Here is a 22954-nt window from a genome sequence, read left to right as displayed (position 1 = left end):
CTCTGGCCTTGCCCCCCCAGCCCTCTCTGGGCTCTGTCCCCCAAATATTCCTACAGGTCGCACAAGATCTGCCTGCAACCCTCTTATGGTTAAACTGCCAAAATCAAGACTTTCTGCTCACCTTCACTCCTCTTTTCTCCCGCCTCTGGAACAAACTCCCTCACTCTCTTCAATCCCACTCCACCCTCCAGGTCTTTAAAACAGCTGTTCACCACCATCTCTTATCCTCCCCCATCCAAAACCTTGATCTTTTCTACCCCCGCTAATTTCGGTCCCCTTGTGTTTTATACTTCTCCCACCCCCCTTCCCACGCCTCCTGCCCCCAAGCCCTCTCCCTCCCACACTTCTCCCTGCTGTCAAATGTTGTGGTTGTGTGCTTCCCCTTCTCTCCCCATCTTGTCTTCCGCTCCCTCTTTTTGTATATTTTGTTTGTCTGGTTGATTTGTTTGTGAAATAAATGTTAGCTCTTTCACGAGCCTCGATTCAGTATACAAAAAAAAAAACAAAAAAAAAAACGTCGTTTTTTGATGCCGAGGGTCCGTAATAAAAATCTGTATTGGTGTCAAAGCCAGCGACCAATTGCAAATTAATTATCGGATTCACAATTTTTTTTATTCAAACATTCAAAATACCGCTCACAGTTTGTACAACTCATATACACCGACTCATATACAACTCATGCTGACCTCGGAAGTATGACAGGCTGAGTCAACCCCCCTGGCGTTATTTTGGTAATATACAACAGAAAAATAACTGAATAGTAAATGGTTATTTACCATGTACATTATCATGTGCGAGTGTGGACATTCATGGACACCAGAATCCGTGTGTGTGTGTGTGTGTGTGTGTGTGTGTGTGTGCGCGCGCGCGCATGCCACGTAACAGCTGTGGGAACTGAGGGGTAAATGCATTGGTTGCAGGGACAGGGGAGTGGTGGGGAGAATACAGTCATTGACACAGGCGAGTGGAGGAGGCAGCAGTGGTTGGAATGGGGGAAATGGAGGACTGTAGGATAGATGGGGAAGTGGTGAGGGAAACAGCAGTTGTGTTGGGGGAGCAGTAGGGGAAACAGGAATGCCAGACTGTGGGCTGAATGTAATAACCCCATCTTTTATATGCACCATATGGAAATGGCAAATTTCACTTCAGGTCATTTGGAAAATCAACTGCGATGGTTGACCTTGGAAACTGTGTTTACAGCACATCATGAGGATAGTACTCAGCTGAGATCACCAAAACGAGATTTTTACCAGTCCCAGATGTATGATATCCAATAAAAACTTGTGGGACACTTTTATTGGAAATGCATAATACACCAAGGTGTGCATCCACCTATTTGATTTCGGCCTCCATTAGGGCAAGTAACCACCTGGAACATGATTCATCTGCACCAGGTTTTTGTGATTGGAGGAACCAAATTAGATTTTGTGGTTGTTTTTGTCGAGGCAAGAAATGGTTTTCCAACATGTACCACAACTATGCCATCAGAACGAGTCAACTGGTATTGGATGTCTCCATGATTGTGTAATCCACATTAGACAGCACAAAAGTTACATCAACAAGGAGGCACGTATTATTACAAACTTTTAAAATTTGTAATAATACACCCCCCAAGTTTGGTATTTAGGGTATGTACTCCGCCATCTCAACAATCCCACATTTCTGACTGCAAGGCAGACTTGACCTCAAGTTAGTTTTCGTGACTTTGTCAAACACAGTCTCATCTGCTTCTTTTAGTCCATGAAATGAGAGATTATCAGTAAAGCTGTCATCTTCGTCGTCTTCATCCTCTTCCTCATCCTCATCCTCCTCATCCTCTTCTTCTTCTTCTTCTTCCTCCCCATTGGCAGCAGGAAACAAAGCAATGTTCTGTGGGTTGGGTGAGTTATAAAACAAGGTACATTAAACTTAAGTGACATTTAAAAGGCTGACAGGATGGCCTAGACCTAGAGGTATGCACACTCGCCTCGAAGCCCTCTAGCCTGAGTTTGAATCCCAGCCGAGCTACAAAGTGTCATCCCGGTTTTTCACAGGCAGAGAGATTAAATGAGTGCGTCTCCTCTCGGATGGACGTTAAACTGGTATCCTGTCTGCCAGCATTAAACGGTGGGCGTTAAAGATCCCACGGTCTCCTTTGTGAAGAGGAGGCGAGTTATCGCCGGTACCGTGAACAAATTCCAAATTCCTGCCTCAACTACTGCTGGGAGGGATGGCAAACTGCCCAGCATGACTCTTGCCAAGAAAGTACTTTGGCAGAACCAACGCTCTGTAACACAGAGTATGGTATATCGGAATATTGAAATTTTTAAAATAGGGGCAATGCCCCAGGGCTCACCTGGTAGACCAGGGAGCCACTGGTAGGTGTAGATGACCCACAAAATATGTAACGTAGAATAAAGTAAATACTTATTTTGGGGGGCAAACCCCTGATTTATTAATGCTGTGAACAAACTTTAGTACATGACGGGTGTTGAAGGTTGTGGGCAAATTTTATCGAAATTATGTGTGTAGTTTCGGAGAAGAAAGCTAATACAGGACTGCATCTATTTTGCGGGGTCAAACCTGGACCTACTTTGATCCCGGTCCACCCCCTTAGATCCCGATTTATTTAATGCCGTGAATTTTTTTTAGTACATCATGGTTCATGAAGGTTGTGGTCATTTCATCGAAATTGTGTGTAGTTTTGAAGAAGTTCCGAGTGTTTACATCATACTGCCAGACTGACTGCCTGCCAGACTCACTGTGAGACTCTCTGCCCAACTCGTGGATGCCCCAGCGATGCTAAATACCTCCCCTGAACAATTTTTGCTTCAGGTGAGCTAAAAAAGAATGGGGACTTTCTACAGATGTCACACTACCCAGTAAGAGGCAGTATTGTTTGCCATCCCAAAATGCTTTGAAGGTTCCAACAGGAATTATAGATATTGCATCACAACTGCTTTAACAAAGTGGAGGGCTTCACAAGGTACCATCTCAATGACTTCTGTATCTTCTTGCACGTTCTCGATGTCAAAATCATCTGGAGAAAGATTTTCCATCTTCCGACTTAATGCCTCATTAGCATTTGCCAACTTTGGCAAAAAGCTCTTCAGCCTTGTCAGCACTGCGCACAACACACACATCCAATAATCCCTGTTACACAGCTTTCACCAGAATCCCCGTTACACGGCTTCTCCAGAATCCCCGTCACACGGCTTCTCCAGAATCCCCGTCACACGGCTTCACCAGAATCCCCGTCACACGGCTTCACCAGAATCCCCGTCACACGGCTTCACCAGAATCCCCGTCACACGGCTTCACCAGAATCCCCGTCACACGGCTTCACCAGAATCCCCGTCACACGGCTTCACCAGAATCCCCGTCACACGGCTTCACCAGAATCCCCGTCACACGGCTTCACCAGAATCCCCGTCACACGGCTTCACCAGAATCCCCGTCACACGGCTTCACCAGAATCCCCGTTCCACTGCTTCACCAGAATCCCCGTCACACGGCTTCACCAGAATCCCCGTTCCACTGCTTCACCAGAATCCCCGTCACACGGCTTCACCAGAATCCCCGTCACACGGCTTCACCAGAATCCCCGTCACACGGCTTCACCAGAATCCCCGTTCCACTGCTTCACCAGAATCCCCGTCACACGGCTTCACCAGAATCCCCGTCACACGGCTTCACCAGAATCCCCGTTACACGGCTTCACCAGAATCCCCGTCACACGGCTTCACCAGAATCCCCGTCACACGGCTTCACCAGAATCCCCGTCACACGGCTTCACCAGAATCCCCGTCACACGGCTTCACCAGAATCCCCGTTCCACTGCTTCACCAGAATCCCCGTCACACGGCTTCACCAGAATCCCCGTTACACGGCTTCACCAGAATCCCCGTCACGCGGCTTCACCAGAATCCCCGTCACGCAGCTTCACCAGAATCCCCGTCACACGGCTTCACCAGAATCCCCGTCACACGGCTTCACCAGAATCCCCGTCACACGGCTTCACCAGAATCCCCGTCACACGGCTTCACCAGAATCCCCGTCACACGGCTTCACCAGAATCCTCGTTACACGGCTTCACCAGAATCCCCGTTACACTGCTTCACCAGAATAATTCTAAGCCAGGGCCACACCAACTAATTTCTTCCAATGTGACATCAGGTTGCGTTGTATTGGGCCATGTTGGACATGTTCGATCTTAGTTGGTCGTAGTTCGTATGGACGTCATCAACGCGACTGGATGAACACGCTCCCGGTGAATCAATCACAGAGCAACATTGCCTAATGCCTTCTCGAATCAAATGGTGAACTTCTGGACTGAAGAACGCAAGAATGAGCCGATTCAGCTCTGGCAGGAAAAACTTGCTTTGTACGATGTAGTGTCCAAAACTTACGCAAACTGTATTTTTACAAACGAGTCCTTCAAGCAGGAGAAACCAATGCCAGATGCAAGCTTCTTCTTTTTACTCAGGCATCTTCGCCCCCGCCTGACTTGCGAAACCATTAAAATGGCAAGACACCTTTTCTAGCGAGATTTCACTCATGCAATTATTTCATTCTTCCCCGGTCAGTGTACTTTCCACGCACAAACCATAGGGACCACCATTGCTCACATTCTGGTTTTTGTGGCTCACAGCCTGGTGTTGGCTTAGCGGTTAGGGTGCCGGCTTGGGATCCTAGGATCCTCGGTTCGAATCCCGGTCGATCGCTGAATTAACGCCAGCGGGGTTGACTCAGCCTGTCATCCTTCCGAGGTCGGCAAATTGAGTACCAGCTTGCTGGGATGAATGATCCCGGTGTGTACCCCGGTTTAGAATAGGTACACCGTATACCTGCGCATCGTAAGAGGCGACCAAGGGTTGGCGTCAGGAAGGGCATCCGGCCATAAAAACATTGCCTCAAACAGGGAACCATGATTGTCATGAGGCCTGCAAGGCTAACCCCTGCTCTAGTGGGGAAAATGGCCTTAAAACGATCATTCATTCATTCATTCATTGCTCAAGAACCCACAATGGCCAGTCCGATGTCTTGGTGAGTCGTGGCCAATGCAACTTTCCACGATTATCCCGTGGACCATAGAGTTGTGTCATGTTGGTAGAAATCGGTTGGTGTGGCCGAAGGTTTTATTGCTTTGCACTCCACATTCCCTTTCTTCTTTTCATCAGTTTTCACCAAGCCCCTACTTCTCCTTCACCCAATGCGTAAATTATAAATATATTGTCACAAGTCCCGGTAGGTCTCATCCATCGACACTGTGAACAGATATGTAGCTCGGATACAAAGTTCCCCCAGGACAAAGCTGCACGAACCCCAAAACATCATGATCAGTCCAGATGTTCCAATAAAAACAAAGCGTTCTGGAGTCACGGTAAAGGAAAAATCACCTTCGTTTGGTGGTGGTTTGTGAATTCTTGTCATGTTATGGCGTTTCAAACACTTTGGAGTGATCAGCAGGGACTGCGGATAGGCTGAAATAAGACAAAGATAACGGGGTTATGGTTACTCACATGACTCAAAATTCTGACCCCCCCAAGCCAAGGGAGTTAGTGAAGGGGGTTAATGAAAGAACAAGTACTTCTTGGACTTGCTATGGAAGGAACAAAGTCTAAGAGCGGAGGGAACTAGACGTGATTCACACGGAGCGTCTGTATTTCAGTAAAACTGTCCAGCTCACCAATCAGAGGATGGTTTCCCTCATGATCTCTTAAGAAAAATGCAAAATATCGAGTTCAGAAAGGAAGGTCATATCTGCAAGGTCGACATCTCCAAAAGAGACCCACCTGGGGTGACACCACACGTGCTGCATGTTTCATGAAAAAATAAAATGAGAAACCACAGGTCAACAGACACCTGGGCCATCAACAAAGGACACAGGAAAGTGTCTCCACCTTCACATCAAGATCAAATGACGAAGCAGCTGGTACTCGGTTTGTACCCTGTGAACAGCTTTGCCATCATTGGGTGATGACGACCAGATTCTGGTGTGCGTCATGTATTACTATCTGAGCTTTTATCAAACTTTCCAAAAAAACCTCTTTAATGAGAATACTGTATGGAGAAAACTAATTATTAAATTGTACTTTCGATTTTTTAAGCTGCTGTCTTCGTCACGTTTAGTTCGAGTACAGAGCGGACACGGACGGGTTTCGCATTTTGGGACGCTTTGTAGTTCGATTGGTCATCAATTGCAAAAGATTAACATCATTCTGGGGGAATGCGGTTAACCCTTCATGAGGAACTGGGGAGACTCGAGGCACCTCGATCCACCGAAATGGAGACATGTTAAGGTTTGTCAATTATAATTATAATCGCAGACAGCAGATGTTTCTAGTCGTACTAAAATACACAATTTGCTATCTAACTGTCTGTGGCCGATACACTCAGTCGTTACTTGTCCAATCTCAACCAAAATTGCAGGGGGCAGTGGGCGGGAATAAGGGCCACAAGATAAAGGTTGGAATTACTTCATCCTCCCACCCCCGCCGCATATGGTCGACACGTGTGTGTATACACACACACACACACACACACACACACACACACACACACACACACACACACACACACACACACACACACACACACACACACCACACACACACACACACACAAACCCTCCTCCCACACACACCCCATCCTCCCACACACCCTCCCTCCACACACACACACCCACCCCCTCCCTCCACACACACCCACCCCCTCCCTCCCTCCCTCCACACCCACCCACCCACCCACCCCCTCCCTCCACACCCACCCACCCACCCACCCACCCCCTCCCTCCACACCCACCCACCCACCCACCCCCTCCCTCCACACCCACCCACCCACCCCCTCCCTCCCTCCACACCCACCCACCCCCTCCCTCCACACCCACCCCCCCCCTCCCTCCACACCCACCCACCCCCTCCCTCCACACCCATCCACCCCCTCCCTCCACACAGACCCACCCCCTCCCTCCACACACACCCACCCCCCTCCCTCCACACACACCCACCCCCTCCCTCCACACACACCCACCCCCTCCCTCCACACACCCCCTACCCCCACACACCCCCTCCCTCCACACACACACCCCTCCTCCCACACCCCACCCACCCCTCCTCCCACACCCCACCCACCCCTCCTCCCACACCCCACCCACCCCTACTCCCCCACCCACCCCACACCCCCCTCCACCCCCACACCCACCCTCATCCTCCCCCACCCTCATCCCCCTCCTCCACCCTAATCCTCCCCCTCCTCCACCCTCATCCTCCCCCCCCCCCTCCACACTCACCCCCCCTCCACACACACCCACCCTCTCCACACATACCCACCCCTCCACACACACACACACTCCCCTCCTCCCACACCCCACCCCCCCTCCCACCCCCCCTCATCCTCCCCCTCCTCAACACTCACCCCCTCCTCCCACACCCACCACTCCTCCCACACCCACCCCCTACTCCCACACCCACCCCCTCCTCCCAAACCCACCCCCTACTCCCACACCCACCCCCCCCTCCTCCCACACACACACCCCCTCCTCCCACACACACACACACCCCCTCCTCCCACACACACACACCCCCTACACGCACACACACACCCCCTACACGCACACACACACACACCCACCCCTTACACGCACGCACACACACCCACCCCTTACACGCACGCACACACACCCACCCCTTACACGCACACACACCCACCCCTTACACGCACACACACCCACCCCTTACACGCACACACACACCCCCCCTACACGCACACACACACCCCTGACACGCACACACACACACACCTTACACACACACCCACACCTTACACGCACACTCACCCAACCCCTACACGCACATGCACACACACCCCACACACACACACACACACACCTACACACCCTACACACACACACACACCTACACACCCTACACACACACACACACCTACACACACACACCTACACACACACACACCTACACACACCTACACACACACACACACACACGCCCCCTACACACACACACGCCCCCTACACACACACACACACGCCCCCTACACACACACACACACGCCCCCTACACACACACACGCCCCCTACACACACACACACGCCCCCTACACACACACACGCCCCCTACACACACACACACGCCCCCTACACACACACACACGCCCCCTACACACACACACACGCCCCCTACACACACACACACGCCCCCTACACACACACACACGCCCCCTACACACACACACACGCCCCCTACACACACACACACGCCCCCTACACACACACACGCCCCCTACACACACACGCACACACACACACACACACACACACACATACACACGCCCCCTACACACACACACACGCCCCCTACACACACACACACACGCCCCCTACACACACACATGCCCCCTACACACACACACACGCCCCCTACACACACACACGCCCCCTACACACACACACACACGCCCCCTACACACACACACACGCCCCCTACACACACACACGCCCCCTACACACACACACACGCCCCCTACACACACACACACACCCCCTACACACACACACGCCCCCTACACACACACACACGCCCCCTACACACACACACACAACCGCCCCCTACACACACACACGCCCCCTACACACACACACACGCCCCCTACACACACACGCCCCCTACACACACACACACACGCCCGCTACACACACACACACCCGCTACACACACACACACCCGCTACACACACACACACACACCCCCCCTACACACACACACACACCCCCTACACACACACACACCCCCTACACACACACACACACACGCACCCTACACAAACGCACCCTACACAAACACACACCCCCTACACACACACACACCCCCTACATACACACACCCCCTACACCTACAAACACACCCTACACACAAACACACCCTACACACAAACACACCCTACACACAAACACACACCGGATAAGTAGTAAGAGGTGAAAGAACAAGGTGACGAGCCCACAAATACTGGAACCACGAACGGGGATACACGGCATCGTCGGTTGTGGACCGTTATTCTCCAACCTTGCCTCGCACGCTTTCTCCCCCAATCCGAAGAGGAAATCCAAACTCCAGGGAAAGAAGAGAGAACTCACTCGGGATGTTTCCAACGTTTAAAAGGTCGTTTGAGTTTGTTGAGAGAGGAGCCGATTTGGAACCAACCCCGCGATTCGCACAACCAATCTCAATGGGCGCCGCCATCTCCTCGGGCCTCCTCGATCTTTGACCCGGCGGAACACGTCACGTGATACTTAACGTCGTCAGAGTTTGCGACTGAATTTATTTTCTTTTGGAAAATATAATAAAACGAGTCACAAAATGCAATACATTGTCCTTTGAAGATTTGAGGATGAGTTTTCCATGGAGGGTTTCGCTTCAAGTGGTGTATGATGGAGCGAGTGGTGAGGGTGGTGAAGGGGGAGCGAGTGCCGAGTGGTGAGGTTGGTGAGGAGTGGTGAGGGTGGAGCGAGAAGGGGGAGCGAGTGGTGAGGGTGGACCGAGTTGTGAGGGTGGAGCGAGTTGTGAGGGTGGAGCGAGTTGTGAGGGTGGAGCGAGTGGTGAGGGTGGAGCGAGTTGTGAGGGTGGACCGAGTGGTGAGGGTGGAGCGAGTGGTGAGGGTGGACCGAGTGGTGAGGGTGGACCGAGTGATGAGGGTGGACCGAGTGGTGAGGGTGGAGCGAGTGGTGAGGGTGGAGCGAGTGGTGAGGGTGGAGCGAGTGGTGAGGGTGGAGCGAGTGGTGAGGGTGGAGCGAGTGGTGAAGGTGCGCCATGATGGGGAGGTCGACTGCGGAGTGCGGACGCGGAGCCTTGGCTCAGGGGCATCAGACTGAAAGAAGAAGGAACGCCCACAAGCACGAACGGCCAATGATATGAACCCACAATGCATGAAGAAGAAGAAGGTTCAAAACTCCGGGCTGAGTCCACAAAGTCAATGGTTCGAATCCTGGTTGAGTGATACTAAAGACTTTAAAATGTAAACGATATAAACACAAGGACTAGATATTAAATCTTGTCTCTTCGACTTATAAACTAAAATAATAAAAAGACCAAATGAAGGCAAATGAGAACATGTTGATATATTAGGAGTTTAACGATATAAATAATGTAATACCAATAGTGATGATAAAACAATGAACTTCAATGCAAGAGCCAGGACGACGTTACAGCTCAGTGACGTCACTCCCAACCCAAATCGGACACGTGGTACCGAAACGCGTGGCATGTGACGTAGATTCCACCGATGGGCCGATTAACGCTTGAGGGCCGGAAGTAACACGAGAACAATGTCCTTATCCATAAGTTTAAAATCCACGCCTTGTAACGGATGACGTAACACGTGACGTTGTTCCCCGCCTCCGAGCGAAACGCGTCACGATACACGCTCCACCCCCGAATCCGGATTTCCGCTTGTCGGCGAGGGCTGCGTGTGGCTCGTCACGGTGGAGTCTGCACTGGTACGGCGGACACGGACAATGCGATGCCCATGTTGGTGCGCGTGGGATCGGGAGCCTGGCACAGGCTGAGGGGTACGTGTCGTGCCGCCCTGAGGGGCCCGAGGTACCCGCAGTGCATATCGTGGCCAAATGCCGGCGACGTGTGACCACAGACGAGCAGCACCTACAGGGGGTATATTGTGGTGCTGGTGGGGCTCCTCTCCGATAAGGTGGTGTTTACTGCTCTGGGGCTCCCACTGGATGTAGAGGGTTCTGTGCTCCATCCGCGTGGTTTTGTTCCCGGTTAATGTGACATCAAGGTCTTTCTGACTTTTCATTTGTTATCACTATCGGGTTTCAACTGCTTGTACAAATATGTCTTGTTGAGCAAAACCCCTTTGGCACACCACACACCACACACCATTCCCCCAATGACCTTTACTATTAACTCAACCAATTAATTTCCCCATTCCCACAATTCATTCCTCCGTTCCCCCAATCAACTCTCTCATTCCCCCACTTTATAACCCACTCCTCCCCTCACCCCCAAAATACACATTCCCCCACTTTGTAACCCACTCATTCCCCCACTTTGTAACCCACTCATTCCCCCACTTTGTAACCCACTCATTCCCCCACTTTGTAACCCACTCATTCCCCCACTTTGTAACCCACTCATTCCCCCACTTTGTAACCCACTCATTCCCCCACTTTGTAACCCACTCATTCCCCCACTTTGTAACCCACTCATTCCCCCACTTTGTAACCCACTCATTCCCCCACTTTGTAACCCACTCATTCCCCCACTTTGTAACCCACTCATTCCCCACTTTATAACCCACTCCTCCCCTCACCCCCAAAATACACATTCCCCACTTTGTAACCCACTCATTCCCCCACTTTGTAACCCACTCATTCCCCCACTTTGTAACCCACTCATTCCCCCACTTTGTAACCCACTCATTCCCCCACTTTGTAACCCACTCATTCCCCCACTTTGTAACCCACTCATTCCCCCACTTTGTAACCCACTCATTCCCCCACTTTGTAACCCACTCATTCCCCCACTTTGTAACCCACTCATTCCCCCACTTTGTAACCCACTCATTCCCCCACTCTGTAACCCACTCATTCCCCCACTCTGTAACCCACTCATTCCCCCACTCTGTAACCCACTCATTCCCCCACTCTGTAACCCACTCATTCCCCCACTTTGTAACCCACTCATTCCCCCACTTTGTAACCCACTCATTCCCCCACTTTGTAACCCACTCATTCCCCCACTTTGTAACCCACTCATTCCCCACTTTGTAACCCACTCATTCCCCCACATTGTAACCCACTCATTCCCCCACTTTGTAACCCACTCATTCCCCCACATTGTAACCCACTCATTCCCCCACTTTGTAACCCACTCATTCCCCCACTTTGTAACCCACTCATTCCCCCACATTGTAACCCACTCATTCCCCCACTTTGTAACCCACTCATTCCCCCACTTTGTAACCCACTCATTCCCCCACTTTGTAACCCACTCATTCCCCCACTTTGTAACCCACTCATTCCCCCACATTGTAACCCACTCATTCCCCCACTTTGTAACCCACTCATTCCCCCACTTTGTAACCCACTCATTCCCCCACATTGTAACCCACTCATTCCCCCACTTTGTAACCCACTCATTCCCCCACTTTGTAACCCACTCATTCCCCCACTTTGTAACCCACTCATTCCCCCACTTTGTAACCCACTCATTCCCCCACTTTGTAACCCACTCATTCCCCACTTTGTAACCCACTCATTCCCCCACTTTGTAACCCACTCATTCCCCCACTTTGTAACCCACTCATTCCCCCACTTTGTAACCCACTCATTCCCCCACTCTGCAACCCACTCATTCCCCCACTCTGCAACCCACTCATTCCCCCACTCTGCAACCCACTCATTCCCCCACTCTGCAACCCACTCATTCCCCCACTCTGCAACCCACTCATTCCCCCACTCTGCAACCCACTCATTCCCCCACTCTGCAACCCACTCATTCCCCCACTCTGCAACCCACTCATTCCCCCACTCTGCAACCCACTCATTCCCCCACTCTGTAACCCACTCATTCCCCCACTCTGTAACCCACTCATTCCCCCACTCTGTAACCCAGTCATTCCCCCACTCATTCCCCCACTCTGTAACCCACTCATTCCCCCACTCTGTAATCCACTCATTCCCCCACTTTGTAACCCACTCATTCCCCCACTTTGTAACCCACTCATTCCCCCACTTTGTAACCCACTCATTCCCCCACTTTGTAACCCACTCATTCCCCCACTTTGTAACCCACTCATTCCCCCACTTTGTAACCCACTCATTCCCCCACATTGTAACCCACTCATTCCCCCACTCTGTAACCCACTCATTCCCCCACTTTGTAACCCACTCATTCCCCCACTTTGTAACCCACTCATTCCCCCACTTTGTAACCCACTCATTCCCCCACTTTGTAACCCACTCATTCCCCCACTTTGTAACCCACTCATTCCCCCACATTGTAACCCACTCATTCCCCCACTTTGTAACCCACTCATTCCCCCACATTGTAACCCACTCATTCCCCCACTTTGTAACCCACTCATTCCCCCACTTTGTAACCCACTCATTCCCCCACTTTGTAACCCACTCATTCCCCCACTCTGTAACCCACTCATTCCCCCACTTTGTAACCCACTCATTCCCCCACATTGTAACCCACTCATTCCCCCACTTTGTAACCCACTCATTCCCCCACTTTGTAACCCACTCATTCCCCCACTTTGTAACCCACTCATTCCCCCACTTTGTAACCCACTCATTCCCCCACTTTGTAACCCACTCATTCCCCCACTTTGTAACCCACTCATTCCCCCACTTTGTAACCCACTCATTCCCCCACTTTGTAACCCACTCATTCCCCCACTTTGTAACCCACTAATTCCCCCACTTTGTAACCCACTCATTCCCCCACTCTGTAACCCAGTCATTCCCCCACTCTGTAACCCACTCATTCCCCCACTCTGTAACCCACTCATTCCCCCACTCTGTAACCCACTCATTCCCCCACTCTGTAACCCACTCATTCCCCCACTTTGTAACCCACTCATTCCCCCACTTTGTAACCCACTCATTCCCCCACTTTGTAACCCACTCATTCCCCCACTTTGTAACCCACTCATTCCCCCACTTTGTAACCCACTCATTCCCCCACATTGTAACCCACTCATTCCCCCACTCTGTAACCCACTCATTCCCCCACTTTGTAACCCACTCATTCCCCCACTTTGTAACCCACTCATTCCCCCACTTTGTAACCCACTCATTCCCCCACTTTGTAACCCACTCATTCCCCCACTTTGTAACCCACTCATTCCCCCACTTTGTGACCCACTCATTCCCCCACTTTGTAACCCACTCATCCGCCCCATTTCATCACACCCTCATCCCCCAACTCTTCATACCACTTCCCCCAATTCCTGGCCTCAGTAAAGGTAATTCCTGGTTTCTTCCTCTCACAATCATCATTTCCGATGTCTTTGTTTTTACCGAGCAGGTGAACATGATGCCTCGATCTTCATCATGCCCTTTTCAATCTGATATTCCAAATCTCAGTCCAAATTATACTCTCCTTGGTGATTTTTGATTCTTCACTACTCTTTGGAATCAAGCCAAAGCCCTCTGCCAGCGAAGTCGTTGTTTAGTCTTTCTCCGTTAACATTTATTCCCTTTTCCCCCCAATTTCGTTCTTTGTTTGAACCTCTTCAGTCAACGGTGAACATTTTTTGACGAGTTAGTGTTGGTTGACCTTTCTTGGCACCTCTTTCTGTGTGGCTTTGGTCACCTGGGTTTCAAGGTCTCGCCGTTCCACCAGTGCAGACTCGGCTTAAGATGTTGAGTTTGACGGAGCTGATGTTTGGACGATGTGGAGCTCGTATGACTGTGTTTGATTCCACGCTGGAGAAGGTTTATCATCATCGACACATTTTACGCACGAGGGCAACATTGATTCCCTTGATTAATTTTTTCCCCCCAGGAGCAGATTTCTTGTTTGAAGTTGCCCCACTGTTGCACATCCACTTCAATAACCTGCTTGCTCTCATGATTGGTTGGTATCAGAGACGAGACTTGCAATTTGTTCGTGTATCATTTGTCTTTTTTTTTTTCTTTTTCTTTTTTTAATACTGAATCGAGGCTCGTGCAAGAGCTAACATTTACTTCACAAACAAATCAACCAGACAAACAAAATACACAAAAAGCGGGAGTGGAAAACAAGATGGGGAGAGAAGGGGAAGCACACAAACACAACATTTGAGAGCAGGGAGATGTGTGGAAGGGAGAGGGCTTGGGGGGTGGAGGCATGGGAAGGGGGGGAGGGGGGGGGATCTTCTCTATCTTTTTGCTCTTTCCCGTTTTCGGTTCAATATAACTCACAAGTTCATGTAACATCATAAGCCTGGTGTTGGTTTCGCAGTTAGGGTGCCGGCTTGGGATCTTAGGCCTTGAGTTTGAATCCCGGTCGATCGTTGAATTAACACCAGGTGGGTTGGATCAGCCCGTCATCCTTCCGAGGTCGGCAAATTCAGCAGCAGCTCACTGGTAATTGGGGCACTGCATCAGTGGCACAAACGTGCTTCCAGAGAAATGATGCAACCAGCAGCCCCAGGCTGCATACAAAACAAGAACAACCTCCGCCAACGAAGGTGGACGGAGGTTTTGTTTTCACCCCTGTATGTCTGTGTCTGTCTGTAAGCAGGAAATTGTGCTTTACGAGACCATAACGCACCATGGGCCATTATTACATGGGCGACTCCCCCCTTTACCCCTTCACAAGCTCTGGAGGGTCGTAAATATGAGATCACACAAGGAAGTTTGAGAAGTTGCCATGCTTTTTTCCTTGAGGTATGTGGAGTAGTGTTGTCGTGGGGTGGTTGTGATAAACAGGGAGGAGAGGGAGGAGAGGGAGGAGAGGGAGGAGAGGGAGGAGAGGGAGGAGAGGGAGGAGAGGGAGGAGAGAGGGGGGAGAGGGGAGAGAGGGGAGAGAGGGGAGAGAGGGGAGAGAGGGGAGAGAGGGGAGAGAGGGGAGAGAGGGGAGAGATGTTCAGAGCCGATGACGAAAGCCGACTCCGCCAATGAGAAGGCCGAATGCCTCAATTTTGTGTTTGCTTCCAAATCCTGTGTCCCCAACCCCTCACTCTTTGTACCCACCTTCCCAGCCGTACCCAACTGCTCCTGGACTCTGTCTTTTACACCTGAGAAGGTGGGGAAGTTTCTGGCAACCCTCGACCCTGACTGCAACTGTCCCATATGGGATCGGCTCACGTTTCCTAAATACCTGCTCTGCTGCTCTTGCACAACCTCTTCTCTGTCATTTTCACCCTGTCATTTGCATTAGTTAACCTTCCATCTGCTTTGAAATCAACAAACATCAGTGCAATACTAAACTGGAATGGCACTCGGTGGAGCGCATACCTCCGCCAGGCTGAACAGGTTGTTTTGTATCCCAATGATGGGCCGGATCTGGATTTGGACCTGAACCAAAATCTAATCGGCTTGTTCTTGTCACCGAACCAACTAGTCTCCCAAGTTTAGTCACAACTCATCGATAACGTTTTAAAATGTCATTCGTCTGATCTCTCAATGGTGAAGAATCGCTTAAAAATTAAATAATCCTCGTATCCGAATCCATATTCAAATATTCACCAAAATTGAATCGATTCTTCCTTGTCACACACGCAACCTTTCCACCAAATTTCTTCGGAATCCGTCCACAACCTTTTGAGATATCCTGCTCACAGACAGACCAATCCACCAATTCAATCTCGTCTCAGACGACCAACTTCGTTTCAGACGGTCACTCCACCTTGGACATGCTGCTTCTACTCACCCTACAATGTATGGAGGCCGTCAATGTCAGAAACGAGATCAGGGCCGTCTCTCGGGACATATCTCGTCCTTTCGAAACGGTCTTGCATCCCATCTTGCTCTCAAACCCCTATGCTTATGGCATACAAGGCCAACTCTACACATGTCATGGCTTACTAACTTCCAACGTGTGACAGTCAACGGAATCCTTTCATCTCCTCTCCCTGTCAAGGCTGGAGTGCCCCAACGCAGCGTCTGGGCCCAGTGCTATTCCTAATCTTCATCAATGATCTCTCTGACCCTCTGGAAAATCCTCCATCTATTTGCTGATGACTCCACCCTCTGCTGTGACATTCCTCATCCTTCAGACAGACAGACAGGCAGACAGACAGGCAGGCAGCAGCCTCATCCCTCGCTTCAGACTTTGACAAAATCACAAGATGGTCAAACACTTGGAATGTGTTTCAATCCCAACAAATCTCACACTCACTATATATATATATATATATATATCTCCCCCCCCTCGCCCCCCCCCCCCCATCTCTCCTCTGAAAGGACCGTCTGGCAACCCCTTCTCCTCCCATTTACTTTCTTAGCAATCCACTTCAGGATGTTCCATCACCCAAACCCTGCGTCTCACTACCAGGCACAATCTTTCTTGGGCAAATCATATTTCAAAGTTTGCCTCCAAAGCCAGTCACCAACTGGACATCCTCCATTGTGCAAAGTCCTTCCTTGGCACACGTGAACTCCTATCCACCTACAAGGCCTTCATTCACAGCTTTATGAAGTACTGCTCCCCCCTTTGGGCTGGCTCCCCTGCCTCACCCCTTGCTTAGCTTGGGCCTACCGATATAGTCTGTGCCTATAACTTTCCCATCATAGACAGGTCACTGTTCTCTATGAATTATACCGCCTCCTTTCTCGTATTTTACCCTCTGCTGTTTCTGTCCTTTGTGACCCCCCTCTTTTCCTGCAGACTGTATGCAGTCTACCATCAACCCCCTTCTGGTGACACTCCCAAAATCCAGGATCACTGCTCACCTCCACTAACTCCTTCCACTTTTTTCCTGCCTGAGGAACAAACTTCCACACACTCCTCTCATTCTTCTCTCCACGTCTTCAACACAGCTGTTCACCATCATCTCAGATCATCCCTAATCCAAAACCATGATCTTTTCTACCCTCGCTAACCACCCTCCCCCACCCCCCTCCCTCCCCCCCCCCCCCCCCCGAATCTCACCTCCTTCCAAATTTCCAGTTTTTCCTTCCTGAGAGTTTCTTTCTGCATCCATCTTGTCCACCCCATGCATCCTTTCCTGCCCTCCATTCCTCCCCACACCCAATGTTTGTCTAAGTTTCCCTCTATGTCGTCCTTTTGCATCCCCCCCCCCCCCCCCTACTGTTCGTTTTGTTCTGTTATCTCTTCCATCAGCCTCGACTATATACAGAAGGGGGAGGGGCAGGCTGTAATGATAATAGATTGTTTGCAAATTACCATTCCGAATTCAAACTGTAATAAATAATGAAATGAAATACAATGATGCTGTTTGCTGCATCTGAAAGAACATTTCCCTCAGTTTTATTTTTAAGATTTGTCAAGATCATCCTTTGAATCCCAAGGGACTTGCTGGGACTGCGCTCAAATGACTCACGGACGCGTTCAACATCCTCACCACTTGTGCTTGGTGATGATATTTTCTACCCTTGCCAAAGACCAATTGATTAGATTTTTTATTTTTTTTTATTTTTTGTTTGTGTACAAGATCGAGGCTCTTGAAAGAGCTAACATTAATCACACAAAAAGTCAAAACGACACATAAAACACAAAATAAGGAGCGGTAGACAATATGGGGAGAGAGGGGAAGGACACAAACACAACATTTGAGAGCAGGGACATCGAGAGAAATGTAGGAGGGAGAGGGTTTGAGGGGAGGTGGGAGAGGTATAAAACATATGGACACTGCAAGGACTTCCAGGAAAGAAGTTGGAATTTCAAAAAAGTGTATCTGGGGTGTATTAGCGGGGGTAGAAAAGATCAAGGTTTTGGATGGGGGAAGATAAGAGATGGTGGTGAACAGCTGTTTTAAAGACCTGGAGGAAGGAGTGGGATTGAAGGGAGTGGGGGAGTTCACTCCAGAGGCGGGAGAAAAGGGGAATGAAGGAGTGAAGGTGAGCAGAGAGCCGAGATTTTGGCAGTTTAACCATAAGAGGGTTGCTGGCAGATGTTGTGCGACCTGGAGGAATATTTGGGGGGACAGAGCCCAGAGAGAGCTGGGGGAGCAAGGCCGGAGAGGAGTCGGTAGAAGACAGAAAGACCACCAACCTGCCTGCGGCGAGTAAGTGAAAGGCCTTCGGAGATAGCTTCATCGCAGGAGATTCCAATGATTCTGAAGGCTTTGGTTTCAACAGCGTGAAGCCGAGCTAGGTGTGAGGCAGGAGCACCGGCCCAGAGGGGAGAACAGTATTCCATTGAGCTGCGGATGAAAGCCTTGTATGTGGTGAGGAGCTCAGGTGTGTCATTTTGGTGAAGATCTGGATCCATCCGATAATTTTGAGTGATTCTTCACCATTGAGAGATAGGGCCAAAAACGATACATAACAGCATATCTGAAAAGGTTGTGGACGGATTTGGGCAAACCTCGGTGGATGAGTTGGGTCTATGACAAGAACAAGCCGATGAGATTTTGTTTCAGTTCTGGGTGCAGATCCGGCCTATCGGCGGGATGCAAAACGTAAACTGTTCAGCTTGGCGAAGGTATGCGCCCTACAGAGTGCCGTTCTAGTTGTGGTTTGAATTTGGAACAGTAATTTGTGGACACCCTGTATATTTACTTCAAATGTCATAAATATTTAACTTAACAGGTCCTTTCTTGCATAAATCTCATGAATGAACCATAACTCGCATCAAGCAGGTCAGCGTTTGGTGAGGGGCACAACCATTTAATCATAGTCTTAAAACGTGATTGTGCTGTGTTTTGGGGGGTTGTGTGATACAAGTGTGATGTTCAAATAGTGCAGGAATGAGATACTCCCAGGAATGGCAACGTTGTTGTATTTTTATCCTCACATAGAGAGGGCTCACAATGCCAAAAGGCAAAGCTGGGGATGTTGCTTATGCTTCAGTCACATTTGGCTCGGCGGCCGTAGGGTCTAAAAAATCTACGGCCACTAGCAATTATAGGGCGGCCGCAGTATTTCCACGGTCACACAATGTAGCAGTCACATATGTTTTTATTTTTCGGGTAGCCGCACGGGGTATTTAGAAATTGTGGAGACCGAAAACGTGGGGGTGCCGTACGGTCTTTGATTTGATGTCGCACGGTGACCTTAGGGCGTCCCTGCGGCGGCCATATAATTTTCAAGGCAGACGCAAGGTAGCCTCAAGGTGCCCGCAAGGCGACCGCAGGGGGGCCCTAAGGCGAACGTGCGGCCAGACGGACGGTAACGAGTGGGTATATATAAGAGTTCTTTTTCATATGTATATCGTCGTCATGGCTACGGCTTGTCGAATTGCTACGGCCACCCTAGAAATGAAAAAAGTTATAACTCCGCGCTATAATTCCACGGCGACCTCTACGGCCTGTAAAAGATAGCCATATGCCCTAGGCCTAGGGCCACCCTGGGGCCACCTCATAAACTCTGCGGCCGCCGCACGTTTCTGTCAATTTAGGGGGGGTACGGCCGCCGTATCCTAGCCATAGGGCAAATGTGACTGATGCTTTAACGATACAATCAAACACAATTTCTACACACCATCTGGTCGGAAACCCAAGCGCAGGCTTGATGTGCCAATTGGCCTCCTCTTGTGTTTAAGTTCCTTGTAAGAGAACATCCCTTACCCATATCCCCACCTTTTTTCTTTAACTTCTGGCATTGTGAGCCCTCCTTCAATCCCTTAAATATTTTCCTAAAATAAATAAATATTATATATATCTATATTATAAAACAGGAATGTCTGTCTGTCCATCCCCAAAATTACTCCCTCAGTTTTGGGGCTAGCCCCACCAAACCTTCTGTGGAACGTTTTGGGGTCCCAGCGGTTGTTGTAAGGTAGGTATGAGGTTTCATAAATTCCTAAATAAAATTCTGATTTTTAAATTGGCTCGATACGAACCTGCCCCGAATCCAGAAGTGAACAGATAATGACCATGGGCTGGTTAGATATCTCAATGCAATCGTGATTAACACAATATTTTGTTATAGTATAAATGTATGATTGGAATGATGCTGTTTGGAACGAAAACAGAGATATCGAGTTAAAATATGAATGGGGAAATGACGTGAGGGTTTCTACTTTCTAACCGTGACATTCGCGGATTTGCCACATGCAGATTCGCCATTGACTGGGGATAGAACCATTCAGACGGGGTACATTTTTTGTGCAAGTCTTTCACGAACCGGCTGTCCATGTCTGAGGTTCGACTGAAGGTGGCACAGGAATGTGGAATTTATTGGTTCATTGTTTCCCATTCGCCGATTCCGCATTGTTTGTTTGCTTTTGGCTTCCCATCTGTACATAGCACGGGTACCTCACTCGTTCTATTATAAATTTCTTTAAACTCTGTGGATTCACTGTAAATGTAAATGAGAAGCCACAGCCATCGGCTGCAGTGGATTTGACCATTTATTAAGGCCTCGGTCATACTCAATAACCCTTTGATTTTTCTTTGTGTCGTTTTTCATCTTCCCTGTTCCCCTACCAGGCAATTTTAAGCCAAAGAAGCAAGACAACTGCGTTGGATTTAATTGGAGACAACTTCATCCAAGGCCTTATCAAATTGGCTTTCTCTCCTCTGCCTGCCTTCGATTTCTATTCCCTTTCTCAAACCTCCTCCTCCTAATCATCATCATTTAGACTTCATGTATACACTGTTGCTATTCTTCAGAAGAGCCTGCCTGATCGGCCAGTTGCCTTGACTTCTATTGAACTCGAAGGACTGCGAACGTTGGGGAAGTGATTCTGACCTGTGCATCGGCATGTAAGCATGGTACCAAAACAATCTTCAACGGATGAGGAAGGGGATCTTGGTTCACACATGGGTAATGGTATGACACCTTCCGTCTACGACTTGCCTGCACAGCTACTTCACCCACAGATTAATCAGGACCCAGGATGTTTGCTTTTGAATGGTGACGTTGTACGTGACACTCACGACTGTGACCTGAAAGCTGTGGTTGCACCAAGCAAGAGGGAACACAAAGATGACAGCGAGGACGCATTACTGCTGGAAAATGGCAGCTGTGTTAGCCAATTCAGCGAAGAGGATGCAGAAAGTGGCAGTGAGGACGCTGGAGTTCACAAGAACAGTGAGACGGCGTTCTCGATTGGCGTGCAGGTGTTGGTGCCATTCTTGCTGGCGGGCTTTGGCACTGTAGCGGCAGGGATGGTCCTGGACATCGTCCAGGTGAGCCCATAAACATATTCTCCTTAGTATTTCTTCATTGCTTGACTCGCTATGTATTGTGCCCCTTTGCATTCCTAAAACTAATTTTACCTTTTCCTTGTTTTCCCTTTCACTTGTGATGGAATTATTGTATTGCCCAAAACCCAGGAGAGGTAATGCATACCCCCACTACTGGGATGCTTCCTGCATCACCAGTGGTATGCTCTGTACCTGTCTCATGCGTCCATCCATTATATCTATAGCGTGGCCTGAAAGTTTCCTAAAGTAGAGCGAACTTCCTCAACGCCTTGCTTTATGCCCTTTTAAGTGAAATCGGTCGAGTGGGTCTGCCACCATGGAAGTCAGATGTTTGAACCTCGGATTACATTTACCTTGTAAATGGACTTCACTCTGCAGCAGGTTTGCAGTGAATGAATGAATGAATGATCGTTTTGAGGCCATTTTTCCCCGCTAGAGCGGGGGTTAGCCTTGCGGGGCCCATGACAATCATGGTTCCCTGTTTGAGGCAATGTTTTTTATGGTTTGCAGTATTAGAGAAAAAGCAATAAGCAACTTGAGTGCTACCTTGACAGAGATGCTGAGCATTATTTCAGCCTCCACCTGCACTGGTTTTTATTTGCTTTCTCCCATAACAGAATTATCCTGATGTTATGGTGTGGATGTAGCCATTTAAGAGTTTGCCATTTTTGGTTTCTCTGGAAAATATAGCTTTTTCTGTCCTTGAGACTTAACTTTATGCTAACCCTGCAAATTTATCAGGCAAATCGTCAAAATTACTAGTGCAATCGACTTCCGGCAGATGTGTAGCCATTCACAGTTCTTGGCTTTGCCTTTACCCACAACCTCTCTCTGGCCACTATTTCCTCATTTTATGGTAATATACTGTTTAGTGCCGACTCGGATAAACTACACCCCTCCCTACACCAAAATGTCTCTTTCCACCGAACTCTACCTTCAACCAGACTAGTGTGTTGACGGGGTGGCCTAGAGGCACACGCATCTAAGCTGTCTAACCTGAACAAATTGCAAATCCCTGTCATAACCTAGAGACGGCATTGCATCAGCGGCACAGCCGGTCCCTCTGAGCCAATGATGCTACCCCACATCCTCGTGCTGCATGCAAACGGTCGAGTGCAGTGGCCCTGCTGTAGGATTTCCCCATCTTATTCCGGTGTGTCAAACTTTGTAA

General features: G+C 49.6%; 2 protein-coding genes across 3 annotated transcripts in view; one reads left to right on the top strand and one right to left on the bottom strand.

Moving 5' to 3' along the window:
* Positions 1-586: 586 nt before the first annotated feature.
* On the bottom strand, positions 587-9286 carry LOC137436870 (uncharacterized). 2 transcript variants are annotated; one of them, XM_068131068.2, is made up of 4 exons: positions 9131-9286; positions 5379-5462; positions 2970-3103; positions 587-1869 (listed from the first exon to the last, which is right to left on the bottom strand). In XM_068131068.2, exons 1-4 carry the CDS (start codon positions 9234-9236, stop codon positions 1624-1626), a joined length of 570 nt encoding a protein of 189 aa, XP_067987169.2. In that variant the 5' UTR covers positions 9237-9286; the 3' UTR covers positions 587-1623. The 2 variants fall into 2 exon arrangements, with proteins under 2 accessions (XP_067987169.2, XP_067987170.2); XM_068131069.2 differs by lacking the exon at positions 9131-9286 and adding an exon at positions 5775-6478.
* A 1115-nt stretch (positions 9287-10401) lies between these two features.
* Positions 10402-22954, top strand: part of SLC41A1 (solute carrier family 41 member 1) — a 34782-nt gene continuing 22229 nt past the window's right edge. The window contains exons 1-2 of the mRNA XM_068131070.2: positions 10402-10561; positions 21064-21765. Of these exons, the coding sequence (XP_067987171.2) occupies positions 21346-21765 (420 nt within the window). The 5' untranslated portion in view covers positions 10402-10561; positions 21064-21345. The remainder of the gene's footprint in view (positions 10562-21063; positions 21766-22954) is intronic.

Source organism: Myxine glutinosa, chromosome 11 (assembly GCF_964187855.1).
Source record: "Myxine glutinosa chromosome 11, kmMyxGlut1.1, whole genome shotgun sequence".
NCBI classification, from domain to species: Eukaryota; Metazoa; Chordata; class Myxini; order Myxiniformes; family Myxinidae; genus Myxine; species Myxine glutinosa.
Note: the sequence above shows the minus strand (reverse complement) of the source record. Positions and strands in the feature narration are given on the sequence as shown.